Below are 27,442 nucleotides of genomic sequence, written 5' to 3' on the forward strand. Positions count from 1 at the left end.
ATTCTGGGAGTGCCTGTGGAGATTCTCAGTCATCCAGTTTACGGTTGCCTCCGAAATGCATTTTTCAAAAGGCAGCTGGACTGTTTTTTCCTTGAGGAAGAAGACGTTTCGCTTCTCATCCAAGAAACTTCTTCGGTTCTGACTGAACTGAAGAACGGCAGCAATGAATTGAAGAACCGAAGAAGCTTCTTGGATGAAAAAAAGCGAAACATCTTTCTCAAGGAAATAAAAAAACCCAGTCCAGTTGCCTTTTGAAAAAGAACCTTTGAGACGGTTCTGGGAGTTGAAGCCCATAAATCTTAAAGTTGCCAAATTTGGAGAGCGCTGATATAGTTTATGGCCGTGATGGTAAATCTATGGGACACGTGCCCAAAGTGGCTGCTACACATGGCATCGCCCGTTCCACTTCCGGGTTTCTGGCGTGCATGCATAGGCGACGATCAACTGTTTTTTGCACATGCGGCAGTGCCAGAAACCGGAAGAGCTGGTCTTTGGGTTTCCATTGTGCGCATGTGTGCCAGCCAGCTGATGTCGTGCACACATGAGCGCCAGTAACAAGAAGACAAGCTGGCTGGTGCACATCCACGTGACAGAAACCGGAAGTTTATTTCCCGGCGTGCGCATGCCCACTTGGCAGCTTCTTTTCCGGGGTGCGTCCCCAACGAGCATATGTGTGTGTGAAGCGCATGCACGCGCGCACACTCGCCATCACTGGCTTATGGGGACCCCAAATTCTTCTCCATGGCACAGATCATTGCCTAGGTCTTCAAATTGGTGATAAGAGCCTCTGGTGGCTCGGGCTGCTAAGACAGTCTGTTTGTCAGCCTCCACTCCAATCTTCATATCCTTTTGTACTCCTTATATTCAGTTGTTAGATAGCATGGGATTTTATTTCTAATGTAAATAGCTCTTGGATTCAAGTTAAGTAGAGAGGGCCCTTTAAGAGTGTCAGTCTGACATAATTAAGGGGGGAGGGGAGATTAATGTTTTGAATTCAACAGGAATGTTTGAGCACGAACTCTAACGGACATTGCATTCCTGATATGATTGACAGCCAGAGACCTGCGGAAGAAGATTACCACGGGACCCCAGGAAGGAGCTGGCATTGGACCAGACCTGATGACCTCTTGGGGAAGAGGAGGGAGAAATAGGGGGGATATAGATTGTTAGCCATATTTTGTCTCAGATTCAACTTTATACTGCTGCAATCAAGATGTACCTAGTAAAAGTACTTTTCTTTATTTTCAAATGAAGTCAAGGTGTATTCTTTCCTAGATATAATCAGAGGCAGCCTGACACTGTTATTAACAGCAGCTGCTTGCAATTAATGCAGGTTCAAGTCCCACCAGGCCCAAGGTTGACTCAGCCTTCCATCCTTTATAAAGTAGGTAAAATGAGGACCCAGATTGTTAGGGGCAATAAAAAGTTGACTTTGTATATAATATACAAATGGATGAAGACTATTGCTTGACATAGTGTAAGCCGCCCTGAGTCTTCGGAGAAGGGCGGGATATAAATGCAAATAAAAATAAAAAAATAAAAAAATTCTGGAAATCGAGGAATGCAATTCAGGCTTATTATCTTGAAATAAGATTACCGAAATACTCAGTCCTAGCTGACTGATTGAAATGGGAATACAAAATACAGAAGCTGGGATAACAAGGGGTGAACCAATAAAGGAGAATATTTGTAGCTCAGGGTAGAAATGAAGAGTCCTTGGAGCTCACTGGGCTTGATTGTTTTCTTGCAGATGTTACATTATCCAAAGTAGGTAACATCATCAGGAGCAACTCAGAGAGTACTAAGGATCTCTCATACAATACTAAATTGGTGCCAGATAAGGGACAACAGAATTCAAGGGGGGTTTGGGAATTTGTGGGAATGTAATGACTCCAGGCTGATGACTTGCTTAACTCCGCCCCCCGCCCTTCCATCGCTTCCTGCTCCACTCCTACAATAATATGAAGTTTGGAGCAATTTGAGGGATGCTGCACTCAAAATCAGACTAACTTTCTTCCCTTCCCAAGAATTATGGCTTCAATCCAAGAGTTTCTTATCTCCCCTCTTCCTGTTCATTCCTCACTCAAGGAATGCAAATGTTGCAATTGATGGTGTTACCTAGTTGGGTAATGAAACGTCTGCGAGAAAAACAACCAAGTTCAGAGAGCGCTAAGGACCCCTCAGTAAGGGGTGTCTGATACCAACGAAGCTGACAGTGAGAATCTATATATATGTTCCAGCATAACTCTGGAACGCCTCGAGCAATTTCAATCAAACTTGGTACACAGATGACTTACTATTTGGAAACAAATACTGTGGGGGTAAAACACCCCTAGCACCCCTAGGATTGTGTGTGTGTGTTCCAGCATAACGCTGGAATGCCTGGGCTGTTAAGGAGAGCAAGTGCGGCATCCTAGCGCGACAATTGTTTCTGATGTCACTTCCTTCGCAGCTTCCTCTGGAAAGCCAGCCGTGACGTTCACCCTCCAGGGGACAAATGGGGAAGTGCCTGATTAATTCATTCTTTTTCCTGTCTAATACAGGATTGGGATAAATAAACAGCTGGCCAACGCTGGGTTATCAGCTACTTATAAATAAAATAGGAACCAAGGGAAATTTTCGCTGCCTTTGATGAGAGCTTCTATAACCTTCATACCTTCTGCCCCCCCCCCAAAAAGACCCTCATTTTATACTGAGCCAGTGAGTTTGGTCAGATAATTCTAGCCGCCTTTTGCTCCTATATCTTATCTATATTCAGATCGGCTTCCTTGATCATTAATTCTCCCTATCCCACCCCACACCAACACACACACACACAAAAAAAGGGATTATGTAATGAAAAAGCAAAACAAAACTCACAACCAATGTAATTGGCCAGCATTGAACTAATATCTAAAAATTGCATTACAGCACACCATCAAAATATTGAGCAACGAATGGTTGGCATTTGACGTGAGGAAGGAGTTAAAGAAGTATGATCAAAATATTGCAGGGATAATAAGCAGATGAGCCCCCATGTAAAATTCCTCCGACTTTTCTCTCAGTGGTGTGTTAGGACTGAATTGCAAAATTGCACATAGTTCTGTTTACACGGGTAGATTTGTTCCTCCGGATAGAATTTCCTGAAACAAGAGCATGATAGCCTCACCTTCACCATTGGCCAATGCACGGAATTCTGCATATTATGGTTTGGTAACGTTGCTATTCAAAATGGTGTTAAGGTTTTTCAGTAACAAGCATGCTACTCTCTGTTTCCGTTCCCCTCCCCGCTCTTTTTTTAAATGCACAGAGACACATAGCTGCAGCAAACAGGAAGGAGGGACCATAATTAGACACCCCACAATTCAGAAATGTTCTTTTTTTGTTGTTCTTTTTCTACTTGTTCACCCACCTGAAGATTTTCTGCTTTTTCCTACATCTTAGGAAAGCTTCCCCAAGCAATAACTTTTTAAAAAGGGAAATGCGGAGAATTCATGGCCTTCAGCCTTCGCACTACGAACTCAAGTTATCTCCGCATATTTATTCAGATGTGAACATTTTAAAATTAGCTTCCATCATCAGTAAAAATGCTGGATTGGACAGACCTTCAAGTCAGCCAAGCCAGGTGACATTTGTGCATTTGGAAACAAATCGGCTTTTAAAAAAAAAAATTATAGTTTTTTTTTTAAAATTAAATATACAAACACAAATATGCCATATTATCTGACTGGGAAAATGTCAAAAACAAAATATATGATCGATGGATAGTCCGTTCCAATTTGCTGCATACTCTCATCCTTTTTTTTAAAAAAAAAATCATTTAATCCAGGAGTCGGCAACCCGCGGCTCGGGAGCCACATGTGGCTCTTTCATATCCTCTGCTGCGGCTCCCTGTCATTGGTCAGCTCCACAATTGATAGGGCTTTCGGTTAGGATAGGTAGAGGAAAAAGGAAGCTGCACTAGGAGGAGACTCAACGGTGTGGGAACCGGATTTCCGGTCAGCAGAGGAAAAAGGATGCCGTGCTAGGAGGAGACTCTATGGTGGGGGAACTGGACTTCTGGTCGGCTCCACAATTGAATTCGGGGGCTTCCAGTTAGAACCTTTGTAGCTCTTTGAGTGTTTAAGGTTGCCGACCCCTGACTTAATCCAAGGCATTCACAAAACCGTTCCCCTTTTCTCCCCAAATTTCTCGCCCCCAAAAAACTTTACACGGTTTCATTTACAGGTCACAAACTCGTTACACAAGTGAGAAAACTCTCGGTACAATTCGTCACAGCATCAAGACAGCTGCAAAGAGTCAAGGTTTTTAAGAAGGAGTCTTCCGAGAAATAAAAGAATGTTTTTTCGTTTTTGTTTTTTTTTAAAAAAACCCAAGAGTGAAAGAAAAATCAACAGCCGTGAAGACGACTTTCTAAGCTTGTCAATCTAACCGCTGGCGCATGCTGCCTTCTCGGTTTTGTATTTTGCCAAAACGGAGCAACACGAAAAGAACCACGCTGAATATATATATTAAAAAGAAGCACTACATCAAAGCAGCTTCCCACAAATCTGGTGTCTGAGCACTTTTTTAAAGACACGATAAAAGAAAGCATAGGTCCTTCTCCCTTTCCAGCAGGTAGAAGTGAACAACAACAATAACAAAAAAAAAAAAGGAATACATGAGTTGGTTTTGTGTGACTCAGTGCTTGGATTTCTTGCACTCATGAAATTTCCCTATTGGATCACAGCTATCCCTGCTCCAGTTGGGACACACCTACCAAGGGAAGTCATATCTGCAAAGAGAGAAAGAAATCACTAGGGCCAGACCCATAAAAACACCCCGACGTGCTCAAACAAAGCCAAATGAAGGACACCTTCCATTGGTTACAAGTTAAACACAACCACCGGACCCGGGTTTTCCCAACCTCGCCAACTTGAAGAAGCTGGTTGGGGAATTCTGGGAGCTGAAGTCCACCCATCTTCAAGGTGCCAAGGATGAGGAACAACACTGTATTAGAAGCTTGGGGGTGGGGTGGGGGGGCAAACACAGGTCTAGGAATCTGGGTTGCCCAGCATTCTCTGGCAACCAACCATTGCTTGTTCTATGCCCTTTGTTGGAAGAAATGTCCACCTGGGTTTAATTCCAAGTGGGGAGAAAGACACTGGAAACATGGAGGGTGTTTGGAAAGATGGTTTAATGGTGGACATGATCACATGGGTTTTTTGGGTCCTGGACAAATGAACACATGGGAGGAAGGGAGGGAGGGAGAAAGAGAAAGAGGGAGGGAAAGAGAGAGAGCTCTCTTGGGCTTTGAATTTGAACTTCCTGTTCCTGTGGCAAGGGCATGTATTCTGATTGGTTGTCAGACTCCCAGGGGGCTATGCAGGGGTAACTTTGTAGGCCGTCTTGAGTCCCAGACTTCGTTGAACCTTGCTGGGTGATGCAATCTTCCCAGGTGCCATGTGGTGCCATGGGTAGAGAGCTAATCCTATCATGTCCTGAGGGTGAAGGTCTTTTGTTTTGTAGATAAGCTGGCCCAGCCTTTTGTCTTGTAGATAGGTTGGCACCAAAATATCTGCTGGTGGGGGGTGGGGGGCTGAGGCTCTGAGTTTATGTCTTTAGAAACATGTTTCTCCTTTAGGGAAAATATAATATTCTGCCTTTTTAAATATTTCCTAGAATATTTCATTCTTCTAGGAGATGGATGGGTGCTAACTTCCTACACCTTGAAGTAATGCTCAGCTCATCCCATAGCTAGTCGATTGGTCACTGCCAATTTGAGAGAAGTGTAATGATTCTGGGGTGGGGGGAGAACATAAAGGAAGGGGAAGGAGGGAAGGAAGGAAGAAGAATGCCATTGTTTTGAAGGACATGTTGGACATTTTTTTCCTACTAGGTCAGGGGTCAGCAACCGGCGGCTCTGGAGCCGCATGTGGCTCTTTCATCCCTCTGCTGCGGCTCCCTGTCACTGGTCGACGCCACAATTTTGAGAGGAGCCTCTGGTTGGGGGTGGGAAGCATGCCGTGCCAGGAGGAGACTCTATGGTAAGGGGCAGGTTTTCCGATCGGCTCCACAATTGATAGGGCTTTTGGTTAGGAAAGGTAGAGGAAAAAGGACACCACACTAGGAGGAGACTCTATGGTGGGGGAACCGGACTTCTGGTTGGCTCCAGAATTGAACGGGGGGCTTCCAGTTAGGACCTTTGTGGCTCTTTGAAGGTCACAAAGAGGTTGCCGACACCTGTACTAGGTCATAGAGTGACTTAATGGCCAGGACATTTTCAGAAACGAAGGTGGTTGAAAGCAGCTGATTGTCCCCAAGCAAGGCCAACTGATCCTATTCATAGTTAGCCTTTCTGCTCTAAATTGCAGGAACCATGGGTTGCCTAAGACAGAAGTCTCTAAACTTGGCAACTTTAAGACTTGTGGACTTCAACTCCCAGAATTCCTCAGCCAGAATTCTGGGAGTGGAAGTCCACAAGAATTCTGGGAGTGGAAGTCCACAAGTCTTAAAGAGTTGCCATCTTTGAAGAACCAGGCCTAAGATGAAAATCAAGGTTGTCTGAATGCCAGTTGGACTGAACCAAGGTTTCTACAAGTAGTCCTTGACTTACGACCACAAAGCAATGCAGCCCCTTGACTCATGACCGCTAAGCAATGGTTGGCCTTTACAACTGCATCACTTAAGGATGGAAATTCCAGCCCCAGTTATGGTTGTAAGTCAAGGACTACTTGTATTTCCATCCAACAGAGGTTGTCCTGATTAGGTGTACAGGTAGTCCTCGACTTACGACCCCAACTGAGCCCCAAAATTTCTATTGCTAACCGAGATGGTAGTTAAGTAACTTTTGCCCCATTTTATGACTTCGCTTGCCGCAGCTGCTAAGTGAATCACACGGTTGTTAAACAAATCCAGTAAATAATACAGATGTTAACAAATCAGGCTTCCTCATTGCTTGTCAGAAGGTCTCCAAAGGTCATCCAAATGACCCAGGGACACTGCAACCGTCCTAAATATGAATCACTTGCCAAGTGTCTGAATTTTGATCACGTGATCGTGGGGATGCTGCAGCGATGCGAAAAACGGTCATAAGTCTCTTTTTTTTCAGTGCCGTTGTAAACTTTGAACGGTCACTAAATGAATAGTTGTACGTCAAGGGCTACCTGTACTCCACTGAAGGAAGAAGGCTGACCTGGGGCAGAGTGGGGTGGAATTGATGCACCTTCCCTGAAGTAGAAGAAAATGATGGACCAAAACTCTTCCAAAGTCTTCTACATACCATCGATCATCTTCTACTTCAGGCAGTGGTGGGATTCAAACACTTTAACAACCGGTTCTCTGCCCTAATGACCGACTGGGTGTGGGGTGGCTATGATGGGCATGGCCAGGGGTGTGTGACAGGCAGTGCTCGGCCTCCTGTACCCCCCTGGGAACAAAAACGGGCCGCGGAGGGGGGATGCGCCACCCCGCGTGCCCCATTTTGGGCCTAGTATGCCTCCTGGGAGGAAAGAGTTATTTATTTATTTATTTATTAAATTTGTATATACCGCCCTTCTCCTGAAGGACTCAGGGCGGTTCAGAGCCAGTAAAATCAAGATACATATGATACAGGTTAAAAACAATATAAAAAACTAATTCAATATATGGCCTAAAAAATTTTAAATTTTAAATTTTTTAAATACAATTAAAAACCCCGATTAAAAACCCTAATTAAAAAACCCCAATTTAAAACTACGTTTAAGCTAGTCCTGCCGTGGGGGAGGATGCGCCACCCTCCACGCCCCGTTTTGGGCCTAGTAGGCCACCCTGCAACCTCCTGGGAGTGAAAATGGGCTGTTGAGAGGCGCACGCTGCCCCCCCACATCACATTTTGTGCCTAAGCGGTCTCCATGAAATCTTCTGGGAGCAAAAATGGGTCGTGGGGGGGGGGCGCGTTTTGGGCCTAGGAGGCCTCCCTGAACTTATCTGGGAACCAAAATGGGGTGCACGGGGGCTGGGCAGGGCAGGTATGGCCAGTCAGCAATTTAATTACCGGTTCGCCCGAACCATCCCGAACCGGCTGAATCCCACTATTGACTTCAGGGAATTGTTTAATAATACAGCCGGCCATGAGACTTCTCTGACAAAATGGCTTCAGTGGAAGAAATAGCAGGAGACTGAAAATTTTTTTCTTCCTCATTGTTCTCTTTCAGCATGTCCTCGAGGCACCCCTGACCCATTTCGAGCCGGGGGGAGGGGGAGGGGAGCGGGAAGCACGTTTCTCTTTTTAGCAAGTGATGCAGGAATAAAACCGCCCCTCCTCATCTGTCACTTCCTCTGATCGCCTCTTTCGGTTGCACAGAAAATGATAATCCAGATTCCCAGGTGATCGGTGTTTGCTTCCAGCTATCTAGCCTCAGCCTGAACATGAAACATTTGTTTGCAAACATCTGCTAAAGCAGAAGAGGCCAACTCATTAAAGGGCCATGATTAGCGGAAGGTTTGAAGCCCAGGGTGGTCTCTTAAAAAAAAGACAAACATCTGATGCCCTTCTAGGAAAGCAGATACGGGTCAGTGACATTTGGCACCGATTTTTCTTCCAACGGGCTTCTTCGTCTTTAATGGGTAAATGGACACGAATTAAATGGGATACATATTCTAGGATGGTTCACATCAAGAGATATTTTTTTTTTTTGGTAAGAAATAAAATGACACCCAACAGAATATTTGTAGCTCAGGGTTGAATGGTGGGGTGCTTTCTGGTCTCTAAGTCTGGTTGTTTTCTGGTAGACATTTCATTACCCAACTAGGTAATATCATCAGGGTTAACCCCCCACTCCCTTCTAGGTCTGATGACATTACCTAGTCGGGCAATGAAATGTCTGCTAGAAAGTGAATGCAACTGTTGTGTCTTGCCCACTCTCACGGCAGCCGGGGCCTTCTTATCTGCTCCCGAACACGGAGGAATGTATGCCTCCCGGCCCCAGTCCTGGCTCCATGCCCAGACAAGCTGAAGAGAAGGGGGCACCTCCTGGTCCCAGCCCTGGCTCCATGCCCAAGCAGGCTGCAGAGGAGGGAGCACCCCCCGGCCCCAGCCCTGGCTCCATGCCCAGGCAAACGGAGCAGCTAGACCCCTCCCCCTCCTCCACAGCATGTGAGCCTGAGGAAAGTTTACTTCCAACAACAGCTGATTGGAGTGACCCTCGCATCAGAAGACTGGATAGGCGGAGGCAACAGAAGGAAGGGAGGGGCAGGCCTTAATGAGTGCTGAGTCATGGAGCCACACCCCATGGCCTATATAAAGGATCTGCTTTCTGGCAGTCTCTGAGTCAGGCAAAGTCGAACTTATCTTGCTGAAGTCACTTACTGGTCTCCTGCCTGCTCTGAGGACTTTGCTAGGACTTTGGGCAGAGCTGCAGAGGCAAGCCTGATTTGGATTTCCCTGACCCGGCCGTCAGCGGAGGAGTGGGACACGACAGCAACTGCCTGAGGGCTCCTGGATTGCAGCTGGAAGGCAAAAGGGAAGCGGTATGCTCCCTCCCACATTGGGGCAGACCCAAGGTGGGAGGGAAAACACTTAATCTCTCCCCTGGCTCAGCTGATAAAAGGAGGAGAACTTGTGGCTCAGAGGTTAATACAACTGCCTAATATGCAGGCAGCCCCAAGTTCGAATCTAAGTAAGGGTATGGCTAGCTCAGGGGTAGTCAACCGTTTTATACCTACCGCCCACTTTTGTATCTCTGTTAGTACTAAAATTTTCTAACCGCCCACCGGTTCCACAGTAATGCGCCATGTATCGTTGTCTGCGCAGGCCTCTTGCGCATCGTGGATTGGGTTGGGGGGGCACCAGCTACCAGCTCTACTTGTCTGCTACAGCTGGGTGGTGTGGGGGGAGATGCGCGAGCTATTCTGGGACGAGGCTCTTTTGTTTGCGGTCGCACTATAGCGCCATTTAGTTTCACTTACGTAACGTGAACTAAACTTATGCGCGGGTGATACAAATAGTATATTTTCAGAAATTTTAATTGTCACGGGCAATTTTATGAAAACCTAATGAAAATGTTTTTAAATAATGCTATGACATTTTTTTTAAAAGTCAATTAAATTAAAAAAAAGGAAAGTGCTTCAATATCGGACAAAATCCCTTCCGCCCACCATGAAAGCTGGAACACCTACTAGTGGGCAGTAGGGACCAGGTTGACTACCACTGGGCTAGCTGATGAAAGCTAAAAAGCTTGAAATAGATCTATACTAGTCTCCCTTTATTTCTTTATCATCAATGTCGGCTGGCGGCCCCCAGAGGGAGGGCCTTCTCTGTGGGGGCTCCTACCCTGTGGAATGAGCTTCCCCCTGGACTTCGACAATTGTCTGACCTTAGGACCTTTCGCCGCGAACTTAAAACCTATTTGTTCCATCTCGCTGGACTGGCTTGATTTTTTGTTTTTTTAAAAAAATTAATTTGATTAATTGGGGTTTTAAATTTTTTATAATTTATAAGGTGTAATTGTGTTTTAGTTTTGGCCAATTGAATGAGTTTTTTAAGGGTTGTTTTTTAATATTGTTTGTTTTCCTGTATTTTAACTGGCTGTTCACCGCCCTGAGTCCTTCGGGAGAAGGGCGGTCTATAAATTAAATTATTATTATTATTATTATTATTATTATTATTATTATTATTATTATTATTATTATTATTATTATTATTATTATTATTATTATTATTATTATTATTATTATTATTATTATTCTAGTCCAACCCCCTGCCGAGGCAGGAAACCCTACACCGTTTCAGACAAATGGTTGTCCAACATTTTCTTAAAAATTTCCAGTGTTGGAGCATTCATAACTTCTGCAGGCAAGTTGTTCTACTGATTCATTGTTCTAACTGTCAGGAAATTTCTCCTTAGTTCTAAGTTGCTTCTCTCCTTGATTAGTTTCCACCCATTGCTTCTTGTCCTGCCTTCAGGAGAATAGCTTGATTCCCTCTTCTTTGGGGCAGCCCCTGAGATATTGGAACTCTGCTATCATGTCTCCCCTAATCCTTCTTTTCATTAAACTAGGCATACCCAGTTCCTGCAACCGTTCTTCATATGTTTTAGCCTCCAGTCCCCTAATCATCTTTGTTGCTCTTCCCTGCACTCTTTCTAGAGTCTCAACATCTTTTTTACTTCAGAAGCAAACAAAAGGGAATTCCTTTTCCAAGGAAATATTCTTGAGTGCGCATCGCATTCCTGTACGAAGACCAAGGAGGTTGTGAGAACTACGAACATTACTTTTGTGGGGTGGAAATTGGTGGTCCCCCACCCCGCCCCGCCCCAGGTTTAAAACTGAGGGGAAACCATATGGCCGAGACAGATATAAAATTCAAATGGTCTACTGCTAAGTTAAGGGCGACAAGGGACAACTCAAATCTCACACAATGACAAGGTAAGGCAGAATGCGGTGGACAGACGAACAGCAAATTTGGGACCCAACACGATGTTTCTAAATGATCAGACAGAAAGAAAGAAACGAAACAGAGCAAAAACCTGATCTTTTTGGACAGGATGAGGCCAAAATAAATTTAAAAAAATTACGATAAAAGAGGAATAGTGGCGCAGAGGAAATTCTATCCGGTTAGTCGCTCCAAATGTTAATTATCCTTCTCCGATTCTAGCTTGGCTTTTGTTTCTAACCATTAAATTACTGAGAGGGGAATTTCCTTTTTTTAAATTTAAAGAGTGCACCTCCTTGTTATTCTTAAGGGACAGCCATATGGACCATAATCAGGCTGGGGGTTCTCAGGGGTTCGGGAAAACCTCTAGCTAAGATTCTGTGCAGTTTGAAGAACCTCCCCAAATCCCACTCCTGGCTGGCCCCGCCCACCCCTCCCCTCCCAGGAGTCCCCGCACACGGCCCATTTTGGATACAGGGAAGTGCAGGGCGCGTGCGGACACTCGGGGTGGGTGAAAAACGGGCCTACCGGAAGTTTGGGAAGGCCAGAAACGGGACCATTTCCAACCTCCAGAGAGCCTCCAGAGCCTGGGGAGGCCATTTTTACCCTCCTGGAAACTTGAGGAAAGCCTCCGGAGCCCGGGAAGAGCACAAAGCCCCCCACCGCCCCCACTGTGGTGTAGGAGGCCGACTAGGCCACGCCCACCATGGCCACGCCCACCCAGCAACCAGGCAGAGAACCCCTTGTTAAAATTTTTGAAGCCCACCCCTGATCATCACTGTCTCTTTCCTGTATAATGCGATTAATTCAAAGGCTCATATACCCTGTCGAGGCCCTAATCCCAGCATCAAACAAGAGACCATGTTTCCTGGAAGCCAGCATATCAATCAAAGGCACTCAGTAAAGATGAATATCTAACCTGGGGTAGTCATCTTCCACTAGCATGTGCTTTGGGAGAGGTGAGTATCTTCCAGGCGAGATGGGGGCCAACGAGGTCTTGTATTCTAAAGTGCCGTTGTTGCCTGAAGACAGGATGTGGTTTTCCATTGGCGGGGAATAAGCTACGGGTTAAAGAAGACAGCCAATTACCATTCGGTCACCGCTTCAATTCATGCTGAACCGTCTGAGATATTACAGAAAATTCAAGGCGTGCCCCCTCGTCTTGTTTTACAAACAGGCATACATGGAAAAGGACGCATACGTGGCTCAGTGGCTAAGATGCTGAGCTTGTCGATCGAAAGGTCGGCAGTTCAGCGGTTCGAACCCCTAGTGCCGCGTAACGGGGTTGAGCTCCCGTGACTTGTCCCAGCTTCTGTCAACTTAGCGGTTCGAAAGCACATAAAAAAGGCAAGTAGAAAAATAGGGACCACCTTTGGTGGGAAGGTAACAGCGTTCCGTGCACCTTTGGGGTTTAGTCATGCCGGCCACATGACCACAGAGACATCGTTGGACAGCGCTGGCTTTTCGGCTTTGAAACGGAGATGAGCACCGCCCCCTAGAGTCGGGAACGACTAGCACATATGTGCGAGGGAAACTTTTAACTTTACCTTATACATGGAAAGGATTTTCGGAAGTTTAAGGCATCAAGGTTTAAACTGGGGGTCCCCAACCCTTGGCTGTGGCCCTATTACCGGGCCTTGAACTCTTTGGAACTGGGCCGTGGAAGTGGTGGGTGAAAGTGCATGTGTGCATTCCCATTTGTGCAAACAGCAGGCAAGCATGTGCCCTCCCTTTGTGCAAGCAGCACATGCTCTCGTCTGCCATTCATGCGGAACCATCCCCTCTGCCCCCCCCCCCCCCAAATCCCCCTTTGCTGGTCTACAAAGCCAGAAAGGTTAGGGAACTCTGGCTTAAACAATGGAATGACTGGCAATTTAACATTAGTATTTTTCAAAGGTTTAAAACAAGGCTCCAATGTTTGGCTCTAGGATCTCCAAAGACAATATTTGATAATATTGGTAGCTCAGGGTTGAACTGTGAGGTCCTTGGTGCATGCTCTCTCTCTTGTTGCTTGGTTGTTTTCTTGTGGACGTTTCATTACCCAACTAGGTAACGTGATCAGTGCTACAAGGGAATGGGGAAGGAGGAGGAGGAGGAGGAGGAGGAGGAGGAGGAGGAGAGCGACGACTGTGTGCCTTAAGTGCTCTCTGAGCTTCGTTGTTTTCTTGCAGACATTTCATTACCCAACTAGGTAACATAATCACTGCTTACAAGGGAATGGGGTTTGCTTTCTGTTTATATACAAGTGGCTCACACTGTCGGTGGGAGTGTTTTTGGTGATTTCTTGATTAGGCTCTTATTAGCACTGATGGTGTTACCTAGTTGGGTAACAAACCATCCGCAACTAAACAACCAAGCTCAGAGAGCACCAAGGGCCTCTCATACAATACGAAATTAGTGCCAGATAAGGGTCAATGTCAAGAGGGGTTAGACTTAAGTCCACCAGGTTTGCCTGGTTCGGCAGTTGCGCCCCTTCCTTGATCGAGATGCCTTGTGCACAGTCACTCATGCGCTCGTTACCTCTCGCTTGGATTATTGTAATGCTCTCTACATGGGGCTCCCCTTGAAGTGCACTCGGAGGCTTCAGTTAGTCCAGAATGCAGCTGCGCGGGTGATAGAGGGAGCTACTCGTAGCTCCCACGTAACACCGCTCCTGCGCAGACTGCACTGGCTACCTGTGGCCTTTCGAGTGCACTTTAAGGTTTTGGTTACGACCTTTAAAGCGCTCCATGGCTTAGGGCCTGGGTACTTACGGGACCGCCTGCTGTTACCACATGCCTCCCACCGACCCGTACGCTCTCATAGAGAGGGACTTCTCAGGGTGCCGTCCGCCAAACAATGCCGGCTGGCGGCCCCCAGGGGAAGATCCTTCTCTGTGGGGGCACCCACACTCTGGAATGAGCTTCCCCCGGGTTTACGCCAAATACCTGACCTTCGGACATTCCGTCGCGAACTGAAGACACATCTTTTCATTCGCGCGGGGCTGGCTTGAATTGAATGTTATCAATTTTAAATTTTTCTATTAACTAATTTTAAATGGGGTTTTAGTTTTTATATATTTTAACTTTTCAGGCTAGTTTTAAAATAAGTTTTTTAATTTGCATTTTAAATTGTACATTGTATTACTTGTTTTATTTTTGCCTGTACACCGCCCTGAGTCCTTCAGGAGAAGGGCGGTATAAAAATCAAATAAATAAATAAATAAATTTGTGGAAACGTAACAATTCTAGGCTGATGACTTGCTTAACTCCGCCTTCAGCTCTGCTTGCTCTTCTGCTACAATAATATGAGTTCTGGAGCAATTTAAGTGATGTTACACCTTGGTTAGTTTAACCTCCTCCCCTTCCCCAGAATAATGGTTTCAATCACATAGGTGTTTTTTTTTATCTCCCCTCTCCCCATTCATTCATCACTGAAGGTGCTTCAGGACATTTGAGTGAGAATTCATTTATTCTGAATCTCTGTTTGGTACTTGTTCCTTAAAACGTCACTTAGAATTTGACAACAACATCCGTGGGGGGGAAAAAAAACACTTGTACATCATAACTTACGATGAGTAATATCTGGAGGGCCATAAGGGTCGGTCATATAGATGGTGGTTGGCTTCCCCACTTTTAAATAGACTACATCCGATGTATTCTTCAATATTGCTACTGCTTCTTCGTGCGTTACTTCTTCTAAACTGTAATTGTTTACCTAAACGAAAGCAGAGAGAAAGGTGCATTCAGCAGGTCTGATGGAGAAGCTGAGCCACTATTTGTTCACATGCTAATCGAAAGAAGAGAACTCCTTACTCAAGGAACACAGTAAATTATGCCAATTCTGTGAGACAAATAAGGTGTTTTATCATTCAAATGCAGCCTTCCAGATGGGTGGTTAGCAGTGGTGGAACTCAGCCAGTTTGGATCAGTTTTTTTTTTTTATTTGCATTTATATCCCGCTCTTCTCCAAAGACTCAGGGCGGCTTACACTATGTCAAGCAATAGTCTTCATCCATTTGTATATTATATACAAAGTCAACTTATTGCCCCCAACAATCTGGGTCCTCATTTTACCTACCTTATAAAGGATGGAAGGTTGAGTCAACCTTGGGCCTGGTGGGGCTTGAACCTGCAGTAATTGCAGGCAGCTGCTGTTAATAACAGACTGTCTTAGCAGTCTGAGCCACAGAGGCCCCATGATGGCGAACCTATGGCACGGGTGCCACAGGTGGCACGTGGAGCCATATCTGTGGCCACGTGAGTGTCGCCCTAACTCAGCTCCAACACACATGTGCACACCGGCCAGCTGATTTTTGGACTTTCCGGGCCCGCTGGAAGTCAGGAAACAGGCCATTTCCGGCCTCCGGAGGGCCTCCAGCGGGCTGGGAAAGGCTCTTTTCGCCTTCCCCAGGCTCCAAGAAAGCCTCTAGAGCCTGGGGAGAGTGAAAAACGGGCCTACCGGGCCCACCGGTAACCTCTTTGCCGTCACATGCCAAAAACACAGGGGGGAGCGGGGGGGCATTAAATTATGGGTGCAGGCACGTGCACGTACAACCCCCCCCCACGCTCCCCATGCTTTTGGCACGCGACAGCAAAAAGGTTAGTCATCACTGGTATAGGTTTTCCTGCCTGACTAGAAGACCTCCAAGGTCCCTTCCAACTCTTTTGCTATTCTGTTCTGTTCTTTACTACCGGTAGATCAGGGGTGAAATGCTCCCGATTCGGACCGGTTCGCACGATCCGGTAGCGATTGGGGCAGGTAGTTCGGGAGAACCGGTAGCAAAAATCCCTGCCCCCTCCCCCAATGCCCACAACTCGCTGTTCCTCTTCTCTGTCCCTGAAGCTCTCAGTGGTGATATAGCTGCAAACGGCCTTAAAGGACTGCCGCGGCACTTCAAAGGGCTGCACTACAGCTGATCAGCGCTGTAGACAGCTAGTAGACCGGGGTCTCTATTTTTAAAGAAGGTAGACCGGCGCCTGCCAAAAAAGGGCATTTGGTAGACCGGGGCTTCTCAGTAAAAGGCAATTGATAGACTGGGGCCTCTATTTTTAAAGAAGGTAGACTGGTGCCTCCCAAGTTTTGTATACTTTATTATTTTTATTATTTATTATTATTGACCATGCCCATTCAGTCACCTGACCACCAAGCCACACCCACCAATTAAGCCATGCCCACAGAACCAGTAGGGAAAATTTTTAAATTTCACCCCTGCGGTAGATCCTAATGGGACTTGACAGACTTGAACATTGGCCGCTATCTAACAAAATGAAATTCAACAGCGAAAAAAGTAAGGTTCTACATTTAGGCCAAAAAAACAAAATGCACAGGTACCGTATATGTGGTACCTTGCTCAATAGTAGTACCTGTGAGAGGGATCTTGGAGTCCTAGTGGACAACCATTTAGATATGAGCCAGCAGTGTGCAGCTGCTGCTAAAAAAGCCAACACAGTTCTGGGCTGCATAAACAGAGGGATAGAATCAAGATCACGTGAAGTGTTAGTGCCACTTTATAATGCCTTGGTAAGGCCACACTTGGAATACTGTATTCAGTTTTGGTCGCTACGATGTAAAAAAGATGCTGAGACTCTAGAAACAGTGTAGAGAAGAGCAACAAAGATGATTAGGGGACTGGAGGATAGAACATATGAAGAGGTTGCAGGAACTGGGTATGTCTAGTTTAATGAAAAGAAGGACTAGGGGAGATATGATAGCAGTCTTCCAATATCTCAGGGGCTGCCACAAAGAAGAGGGAGTCAAACTATTCTCCAAAGCACCTGAGGGTAGAACAAGAAGCAATGGGTGGAAACTGATCAAGGAAAGAAGCAACCTAGAACTAAGGAGAAATTTCCTGACAGTTAGAACAATTAATCAGTTGAACAACTTGCCTGAAGAAGTTGTGAATGCTCCAACACTGAAAATTTTTAAGAAAATGTTGGATAACCATCTGTCTAAGATGATGTAGGGTTTCCTGCCTGGGCGGGGGTTGGACTAGAATGCCTCCAGGGTCCCTTCCAACTCTGTTGTTATTCATTTATTTATCCTCCAGAGTAAGCAAGCCATAATGGGAAATGAGGAGGTACAAATGATGCACGTTAAACTGGTAAGAACCTGTATGCGTTATGTGTTATATTTCATCACACTGTCGATTAAAAAAAAAAATCAGCGCCAATTCTCACCATAAGAAGCCTGTCTCCGACTTGCAACCGTCCGTCCTTTTGGGCTGCGCCACCATCAATAATTTTGGTGACGTAGATGCTGTTGTCTCCAGGGATGTGCTGGTTTCCTACGCCTCCGGCAATGCTGAATCCCAGACCTAGACGGAAATGAAAAAAGAGAGTACACTTTATGGAGAGTACGCTTTATTGAAGATGAACTAAGGTTAAGCTCAAAAGCAGCATCTCAGGCTACATCAGGTCCCCCACCCCAAGAAAGCCACTTCTTCCAAGATGAGTTCTTTATTGATCCACCTGTTGTGACCCAGGCCCAAGTAGGTAGAAGGAAACTCAGTCCGTGTAAAAACAAACTTTATTCGAACAGCTGAGAATTAGTTCATTCTCAGCGTAGTTCAACTAAATTGAAGCAAATTCCTCCCAACACAAATTCCTCAGTCCTATCACGAACCTTGGTCTAATTAGGCAAACTGCCAAAGGCCTTTCTTGGCAAAAGTTCAGAAGACACCGATACGAAACAAATGCAAGAAGACGAAGCTATCAACGTTGTTTTCCAGCAAAGAGCCCAAACGCCGTTGCTGGTCTTTTAAGCCTTATGGGAGGGGCCAATCATCTCTTGGCCCTACTCACAAGTCGTCCTCTTTGCTTGAGCTGCTCTTGCCTTCTGGCAGCTCTTCTCATGCGTGCATTAAGAACAGGCTCCTCCTGTTCCTCTGCCTCACTACTGTCAGTCTCTGGAGGCTCTGGAGTCCGCACCTCACTTCCCGACGGCCCTGACCCCACCTCAGCCTCCGACGCAGAGCCCTCAACCAGGCCTTCCCCAGCCTCCAGGACTGGCCCACGCTCTTTTTTAACCTCATTGCTGTCCGACTCCATTGCCAGCTCTGCAAGTTGCTGGCGGACCACAACATCACCTCTATAGACAGTATCTTGCCAAAGTGAAGCACTCTACTATCTACAAGAAGCATCAGTGGTGGGTTTCTATCGGTTCACCCCGGTTCGGGAAAACTGATTGTGGCAGTGGCAGGAGGCTCCGCCCACCCACCCGGACATCATCATGGATGCTCTGCGCACGCACCGAAAGTTCTGCGCATGTGCAGAAGCGTCGCAAGCGAGCACACAGATGCGCACACTCATAGTTAGCGATAGCGAAGGTAAGTAGAACTGACTACTGCTACACGTAGTCCTCTGAAGTGGTATTGACGCTTCACGTGATCTTAATTTGCAATCTTCCCAGTTGGCTTTCGACAAGCACAGTCAACGGGAGAGGCGGGATTTGCTTAACAACCACATGATTCACTTAACAACCATGGCAAAGAAGGTTGTAAAATCACGACAAAAAAAGGCTGTGAAATTAGGCACGATTCACCTAACCAATGCCCCACTTGGCTAGGGAAGTGGTGGTCATACGTATGACCCAATAGTGGTCATAAGTTGAAGACGCCCTGCGCTGTGTTTGCCTCATTGTCCATTAATTAATTACCTTTGGGTCCTTTGAACAGTTTAATTTCCACCACAGTCTCCAGAATAGGTCTCCTCCGACGGACATAGAGTCGTACGATAGAGCCGGCTTCCTTCAGTGCCTCAACAGCTTTGCTATGTGACACTTCAGATACATCAACCTCATTCACCCGCAAAATGCAATCGTTGACTCTGGAGGGGGAAAAAAAACAACAGGAACAGGAAACCATTATAGCGACAGCGTACGTTGTAATTTCAACATGAGAAAGCAGTTCGTCAGCTATGGTTAGAAGGCAGTATGGCAAGCTAACTCTGCTCACTGCCAGCAGTTCGATTCTGACTCGCTCAAGGTGGATTCAGCCTTCCATCCTTCGGAGGTGGGTAAAAATGAGTAATAACATAAAACCTCAACTTTTAACTTTTACATAATAAAATATACTAGCCGTTTCTATAAGAACAAACCTATCTGATCAAAAACCCAAAATCAGTTTCATTTTTCCCACCTCAAGCACCTCAAGTCCAAGAACGGTTTCGAAGTAAAAACAAAATTAATTGCATTTTTTTCTTTAATCAAAGCAGTCAATTTAGCCATCTCTGCTAACTCTATCAACTTTTGCAGCCAGACGTATTTTTATGTAAAAGTAAAAAGGTTTTATGTTATTACCTTTATTTATTGCGCCAAAAGAAGCTGGAAGTCAATGCTTTCCTTTTTCTGTTCCCCGCTATCCTACACTTTTTCCTTTCTCCCTTTTCCGCCCCTATTTTCCCATTCTCTTCATAGGTCCATCTTAACTTCAAATGGTTGGTAAGCGATCGGTTATAAATCAAGGACTACCTGTATCATTATCCTCATCTACTTTTAATGACCCCATAATCCCTTGCGGGGTGGGCAACTGAATGGAGCCGAATGTTTACTGGCTGGATACCCTACCTGTCGCCAATGCGGAGTTATATTCAGGAGATATATTCTCATCGTGCCCAGAGAGAGAAATATCTGCCTCTACCTAGGATCGAACTCACAGCCTCCTGATTGCGAGGCAAGAGCTCCACCCCTAGGCCACCGGACCACTCCAAGGACCACCAGTATGGCCTCTAGAATTTCCAGCCTTGCACAACCAGCCTGGTAGCTTCTGTTAAAAACCTGGCTGTCCGATGGGATTGCTTTATTTACTATGTACAGTACACTAATTAAATAGGCTGCTAAATAGTATAGTTATCTGGGTGGCTCACGAACCTAAAATCAGAAAACACGCTTTTGTTTAAGTTATGCCACAAGACAGCAAACTACGGAATGTAAAATTCCCTCCAGGGCAGGAAACGTAATAATTACAAACCAGGCGCACGTTATTTTTATACCTAGTTAAATATAAGCCATAGCTCAACAGAAGACGAAATAAACACTCTTTATATTCATAACAATTTGCTCGGAAATTCTCAAACTGGAGCAGTTACAAAATACCGTGCAATCTGTGCGCTGTACGGAAAAAAACAAACAAATTAAAAGTGCTTTCCGCCGAATAAACAACGCGTGATACTGGAAATATGTCTCGACAGACTTTTATTGAGACGGAGGGAATAGCACTACGAGTTCCCACAACATTTTATTTCCATTTTCAGAAGGGAATAAGTTTTGCTAACCGCACATACCACGTGCACACTATCTGAAGACATACTTTGACTGACAAAAATCAAATCCAGTTTTGCTCAGTGAATCTCTATTAAGCTAAGCACAAAAGCACCAGCGGTACAGGTGTAGCAAGCTTGTTGAAGGTGTGGTTCCTCTTTGATTTAATCTCCTCTCTCTTTCTCTCCTCTCCCTCCCCCCTTCTCTCTCACATACACACACACACCTCTTCCTATCTCCTCTCATCTCTCTCTCTCATCTGTGTCTGTCTTTCTGTCTCTCATCTCTCCTTTATCTCCCCTCTCTCTCTCTCTCTCTCTCACACGCACACACACACATTTCCTCTCTCTCTCTCTCATTCTATATCTCTCTCTCTCTCATCTCTCTCTCTTTCTCTCCTCTATCTCATCTCATCTCTCTCTCTCATCTCTCTTCTATCTCATCAGTGTCTGTCTTTCTGTCTCTCATCTCCTTTATCTCCTCTCTCTCTCTCTCTCACACACACACACACCTCTTCCTATCTCCTCTCATCTCTTCTATCTCATCTCTCTCTCTCTCTCTCTCATCTCTGTCTCTCTCTCTCTCATCTGTCTCTCTGTGTGTGTCCATATGTCTCTCTCTCATCTCTCCTTTATCTCCCCTCTCTCTCTTTCTCTCTCTCTCACACACACACACACACATTTCCTCTCTCTCTCTCATTCTATATCTCTCTCTCTCTCATCTCTCTCTCTCTTTCTCTCCTCTATCTCATCTCATCTCATCTATCTCTCTCTCATCTCTCTTCTATCTCATCTGTGTCTTTCTGTCTCTCATCTCTCCTTTATCTCCTCTCTCTCTCTCACACACACACACACACTTCCTCTCTCTCTCTCTCATTCTATATCTGTCTCTCTCTGTCTCTCTCTCATCTCTGTCTCTCTTTCTCTCTCTATCTCATCTGTCTCTCTGTGTGCGTCCATATGTTTCTCTCTCATCTCTCCTTTATCTCATCTATATTTACTTGTCTAACTTACTTACTTACTTACTTATTTATTTATTTTGTCGAGTACATATTAGATAATTAATTAATATATTATATATATATAATATATATATATGCTTATACCTTTATATACTATATAACCTTTCTGTATGATAGTTACATATATTGTTGTGACAAAATAAATAAATAAAATAAAAATAATCTATATAAGCATAAGCATGAATTGAATACATAAAATGAATACAATTAAAGGGAACATTAGGACAGGGAGGGTAGGCACGCTGGTGCGCTTATGCACACCCCTTACAGACCTCTTAGGAATGGGGTGAGGTCAACAGTAGACAGTCTTAGGTTAAAGTTTTGGGGGTTTGGGGATGTGACCACAGAGTCTGGTAATGCATTCCAGGCATTAACAACTCTTGTTACTGAAGTCATATATTCAGCAATCGAGTTTGGAGCGGTTTAATATCTATTGTGTGCTCGTGTATTGTTGTGGTTGAAGCTGAAGTAGTCATTGACAGGTAGGACGTTGTAGCAGATGGTTTTATGAGCTATGCTCAGGTCATACCGAAGGCGGCGTAGTTCTAAATTTTCAATTTTTCTGCCTCTCTCTCTGTCCCTCTCTCTCTGACACACCGTCTTTCCTTTATTTCATCTCTCTCTCTCTCTCATATCTCCAGTGGTGAGATTCAGCCAGTTCGCACCACTTCGGGAGAACCGGTTGTTAACTTTCTGAGCAGTTTGGTGAACTGGTTGTTGGAAGAAATCATTAGGGCAGAGAACCGGTTGTTAAATTACTTGAATCCCACCACTGCATATCTCTCATATCTGTGTCTCTCTCTATCTCTTTCTCATCTTTGTCTCTCTCTCTCCTCTCTTTCCTCTCTCTCCTCTGTCTCTCTCTGTGTGTCGATATGTCTCTCTCACCTCTCACCTCTCTCTCATCTATATTTGTCTCGTTCTCTGTCCCCCTCTTTCTCTCGCCTCTCACCTCTCTCTCTCTCTCATCTATATTTGTCTCTCTCTGTGTCCCCTCTCTCTCTTATCTCTCTCTCACACACTCTCTCTCTCCTTCCCCCCTCCCTCTCTCTGCAGAGACTAAGAAAAACATTTGTCACAACTCTGTGATGACTAATTGTCACCCATCGTTTAAGGACCTGAAATTCAGGTTGAGCTACATTTGACATGCTGCTTGGGCTCCTTTTGAATGACTTTTGGGAGCCAATGTGTTTAAACCCCCGAATACCAAAACTGTCCCAAACAATAATACGGAAACAGACCAAAAAGGGATTTAAATGGTTTGTCTGACCTGCTTGGCAAAGCCCTCCCTGCAGTTTTCACAAACTGAGTTGGGTACAATTATCTGGGCACAGGTAGCAACAGCTCCAGTGGTTTGTTAAATTTCTTTGGCTACAAAGGTTCTTGCAAGACACCCACTGAGAATATCATGGTGACAAAACAACAATCGGTGTTATTTGGGGGGCTGACCATTTATGGATGCCTCTATCTGAATGAATTCTGGAGTGGATACTGGAATAAGGGATGATAAGCCTCGAAGAGTTGATCAGAAATCTTCGTTTCTGCTTTGTGCTTTCCACCTTGATAGGATAATTGTGATGGGAAACTTTTTTGGGCTCGATGTGTCAAATATTTAGCAAAATGCGTAATTTGACAGTGCTGTGTGTCCCCCTCCCCCAATGAAAAAGGGCAGGAGACCCTATACCATTTTAGACAAGTGGCTGTCCAGTCTGTTCTTAAAAACCTTCAGTGATGAAGCACCCACAACTTCTGAAGGCAGGCTGTTTTACGGTTAATTGTCCTCACCCTTAAGAAGTTTCTCCTTAATTCCAGGTTGTTTCTCTCCTTGATTAGTTTCCATCCATGGTTTCTTGTCTGGTCTTCTGGTGCTTTGGAAAATAGGTTGACCACTTCCTCTTTGTTGCAGCTTCTCTAATACTGGAATACTGTTGGCATATCCCCCCCTAGTCCTTCTTTTCTCTAGACTAGCCAAGCCCAAATCCTGCAACTGTTCTTCATATGTTTTAGTCTCCAGGCCTTAAATTGTCTTAGTTGTTCTTCTCTGCACTTTTTCCAAAGTCTCAATGTCTTTTTTGTAAAATGGTGACCAAAATTGGATGCAGTATGTCAGGTGTGGCGCTACTGAGGCTTTATAAGCGGTACTAAGACTTGGCGTGATTTTGATTCTGTGCCTCTGTTTACACAACCAAGGATTGTATTGGCTTTTTTGGCTGCTGCTGCACACTGCTGGCTCACGTTTCACTGATCGTCCACTAGGACTCCAAGGTCGCTCTCACACTTATTGTTTTTGAGCCAGGTTTCTCTACTTATACCTTTGGCTCTTCCTGCCTAGGTGTAAAGCCTTGCTTTTCTCCACATTAAAGACAGGTGTGATATAAATTGAATGAATGGATGAGTGAATGAATGAATGGATGGATGAACGAATGAATGAATGCAAGCAAACAAGGCCAAGTGACAAAATGTGCATATTGCCTCTGCGCCCCCCGAGCCGGGGCCCCTGCCAGAAAATGACTCGGAAAGTGAGGGGGAAGGCCATCAGGACTTACCTCTGGAGCACCAGCTTCCCTGGCTCAGCTCCAGGAGCCAGAGGCAGGCCAGGTGGAGGAGATAACGAGGCCTCCGTCCCCTAATTCTTTCCCCCCCCCAGGCCACGCCTCCAGACCTGGCTAATGGCAATCAGGCCTGGCTGGACCCTAGGTTTCGTAGGCAGGAGAGGTGGGAACAACCCAACAAGAAAGACACAGACTTCAGAGGATAATTAGAACTGCAGAAAAAATAATTGCTACCAACCTGCCTTCCATTGAGGACCTGTATACTGCACGAATCAAGAAGGGGGCCGTGAAAATATTTACAGATCCCTCTCATCCAGGACATAAACTGTTTCAACTCCTACCCTCAAAATGACGCTATAGAGCACTGCACACCAGAACAACTAGACACAAGAACAGTTTTTTCCGAAGGCCATCACTCTGCTAAACAATTAATTTCCTCAACACTGTCAAACTATTTCCTAAATCTGCACTGCTATTAATCTTCTCATCGTTCCCATCACCCATCTCTTTCCACTTATGACTGTATGACTGTAACTTTGTTGCTGGCAATCCTTATGATTTATATTGATATATTGACCATCATTTGTGTTGTAAGTGTTGTATCTTGATGAACGTATCTTTTCGTTTATGTACACTGAGAGCATAGGCACCAAGACAAATTCCTTACTTGGCCAATAAAAAATTCCATTCTATTCTATTCTATTCAGAAGCAAGGGTGGGGCAGGCCTAGGAAGTGCTGAGTCATGGAGCCATATCCCACAGGATATAAAAGCAGCAAGAGCTGCTATACCTCTTCATGGCAAGCAAATCAACTGCTTAACTAGAGCTGAAGTACTGTTTGTTCCTGGTTGACTCATCGGCATCAAGCGAGATAACAGAGACACTTGGCAGACGCTCACTACTTTGCTGCCAGAAGCTGATAGTTGTCGGCTAATTAAGTCATCGCTCGGACTGAGTCGAGGGGGACAGAACAGTGTATTGCAGTGTCACTATAGAAGGACGGAAGGCTGAGTCAACCTTGAGCCAGTGAGGATCGAACTGCCAAACTGCTGGCAGCCCGGCAGTCAGCAGAAGTAGCCTGCAGTACCGCATTCTAACCACTGCGCCAACACGGCTCTTATAATTCTTTATCATAGTGATTTCACACACCATGTGTTCAATAATCAAATAATACCCATAATAGCCAGGCTTGATTAAATGTGGGATTCTTTAAAGCTTTCCAGAAAAATCAATGCTATCTAAATCTCGTAAACTAAGTAGGTATGGATTTGGACACCAAAAAAACTCTCCTATGAGCAGCCATCTGTCCATTATTTAAGGCTCTGTCTTGAAGCCATGTACTACTTGTTCCACTTGAATCCCTGGGAGTCAACCTCATTATGAGAAAACCTGTCAAATTCTAGTCTTGCAAGTATTTTTAAGGCCAAACTAAAATAGATAATAGCCTGCTAGTAGGAAGCCCAGCAATCACAAACCCTCAAAGTAGGAGTAGTAATAATAGGAGGAAAAGTGAAATGTATTGTTGCCGTCATTTTGAACGTGATTTATTATTTTGTTGCTTGTATGTACACTGAGAGTTTATGCATCGGAGACAAATTCCTTGAGTGTCCAATCACACTTGGCCAATAAAGGATCTATTCTATTCTATTCTATTCTATTCTATTCTATTCTAGTCTATTCCATTCTATTCTATTCTATTCTATTCTACTCTACTCTACTCTACTCTATTCTCATTCCATCCCATCCCATCCCATCCCATCCCAACCCATCCCATCCCATCCCATCCTTTTCTGTTGTTCTGCCTTCTGTTCTGTTCTGTTCTGTTCTGTTCTGCTCTGCTCTGTTCTGTTCTATGAATATTTAAAAGTCAGAGGCATGTCTTTGAGAAGTACCCTATTGGACAAATAGGAATACAAGTGGCCCTCAACTTACAACCATTCATTTAGTGAACGTTGAAAGACACTGAAAAAGTGACTTATGACCAGTTTTCACCCCATTGATGAGGTGGAACGGTTGCTTTCATGGTGTGGAGACAATAGCTTGGTCCTTAATACCAATAAGACCATGGAGCTTATAGTGGACTATAGAAGGAATAGATCAGATATCCACCTCTTGCTTATCAATGGAGACCGAGTGGAGCAAGTGGCCAGTTTTAAGTTTCTGGATGTTATCATAAAAGAGGACCTGACCTGGGGCACTCAACACTGCAGCATTGGTCAAAAGAGCCGAGCAGAGATTGTATTACCAGAGACTTCTCAGGAAACAACAACTGAATGAGAAACTGCTGGTGACCTTATACCGCTGCCTTATACCATAGAGAGTATTTTAACTTACTGCACCTGTGTATGGTTTGCCAATTGCACAGTGGCAGGTAGAACAGAGGGTCAACGTCATTGCCCACAGGATCATTGGCTGCCCACTCCCCTCTTTGGAAGAGCATTATACTCCCGCTGCCTTAAGAAAGTTCAAAACATTCTTAAAGATCCATCTCATCCTGGGCACCTTTTTTTTTTTTTGAACTATTACCATCTGGCAGACGGTACAGGATCATAAAAACAAGGTCAAATAGGCTGAAAAACAGCTTTTATCCCAGGCCAATAACCATACTGAATTATACGGTATAGTGCAATATCAGGGTTTCAATTTCAATTATATAGACTGTAAAGGGATGTATGTTTGTGTTTTTATTTTTATAGTTATAATGTACACTGAGGACGGCATTTAATTTTGTCATGTGCAATGACAATAAAGTAAGCTAAACTAAACTAACTATGACCATTGCAGCATGTGACTGTGATCACATGATCAGCCTTTGGGTGCTTGGCAACCGGCTTGTATTTACGACAGTTGTACTGTCCTGAATCACGTGACTTCCAATTGGTCACCTTCCGACAGGCAACGTCAGTGGGGGAAGCCATTCTTACATCACAATGCAGAAATATCCTTGACACCAATGGCAATTTCATGGAAATGGCCTACATGTTTAAAAGAAAATTTGAAAGCAAATTCTCTTTCAATAAACTGAATGAGAACCAGGAGAGCTAATGCAAGGTTGATTTCCGTCCCCAATGTTTGCTGTTATAACAACGATTTGACGTAAGACGATCTCAGTAGAATGTCTACCCTTTGGCGAGTTGCCATTGGCGAGATGGAAAGCATATAGATAATTGTTAGCAACCTCCCCATCAGAGGTGGGTTTCAGCAGGTTCTGACCAGTTCTGGAGAACCGGTAGCAGAAATTTTGAGTAGTTCAGAGAACCG

General features: G+C 44.9%; 1 protein-coding gene across 1 annotated transcript in view; it reads right to left on the reverse strand.

The window, feature by feature from the left end:
- Positions 1-27,442, reverse strand: part of DLG2 (discs large MAGUK scaffold protein 2) — a 1,438,267-nt gene that overhangs the window by 284,741 nt on the left and 1,126,084 nt on the right. Inside the window, exons 11-14 of the mRNA XM_058186296.1 lie at positions 19,007-19,176; positions 17,530-17,666; positions 14,923-15,067; positions 12,291-12,432 (exon numbers count right to left, since the gene is read on the reverse strand). Coding sequence (XP_058042279.1) covers positions 12,291-12,432; positions 14,923-15,067; positions 17,530-17,666; positions 19,007-19,176 — 594 coding nt within the window. The remainder of the gene's footprint in view (positions 1-12,290; positions 12,433-14,922; positions 15,068-17,529; positions 17,667-19,006; positions 19,177-27,442) is intronic.

This window comes from Ahaetulla prasina, chromosome 5 (genome assembly GCF_028640845.1).
Source record: "Ahaetulla prasina isolate Xishuangbanna chromosome 5, ASM2864084v1, whole genome shotgun sequence".
Lineage (NCBI taxonomy): Eukaryota > Metazoa > Chordata > Lepidosauria > Squamata > Colubridae > Ahaetulla > Ahaetulla prasina.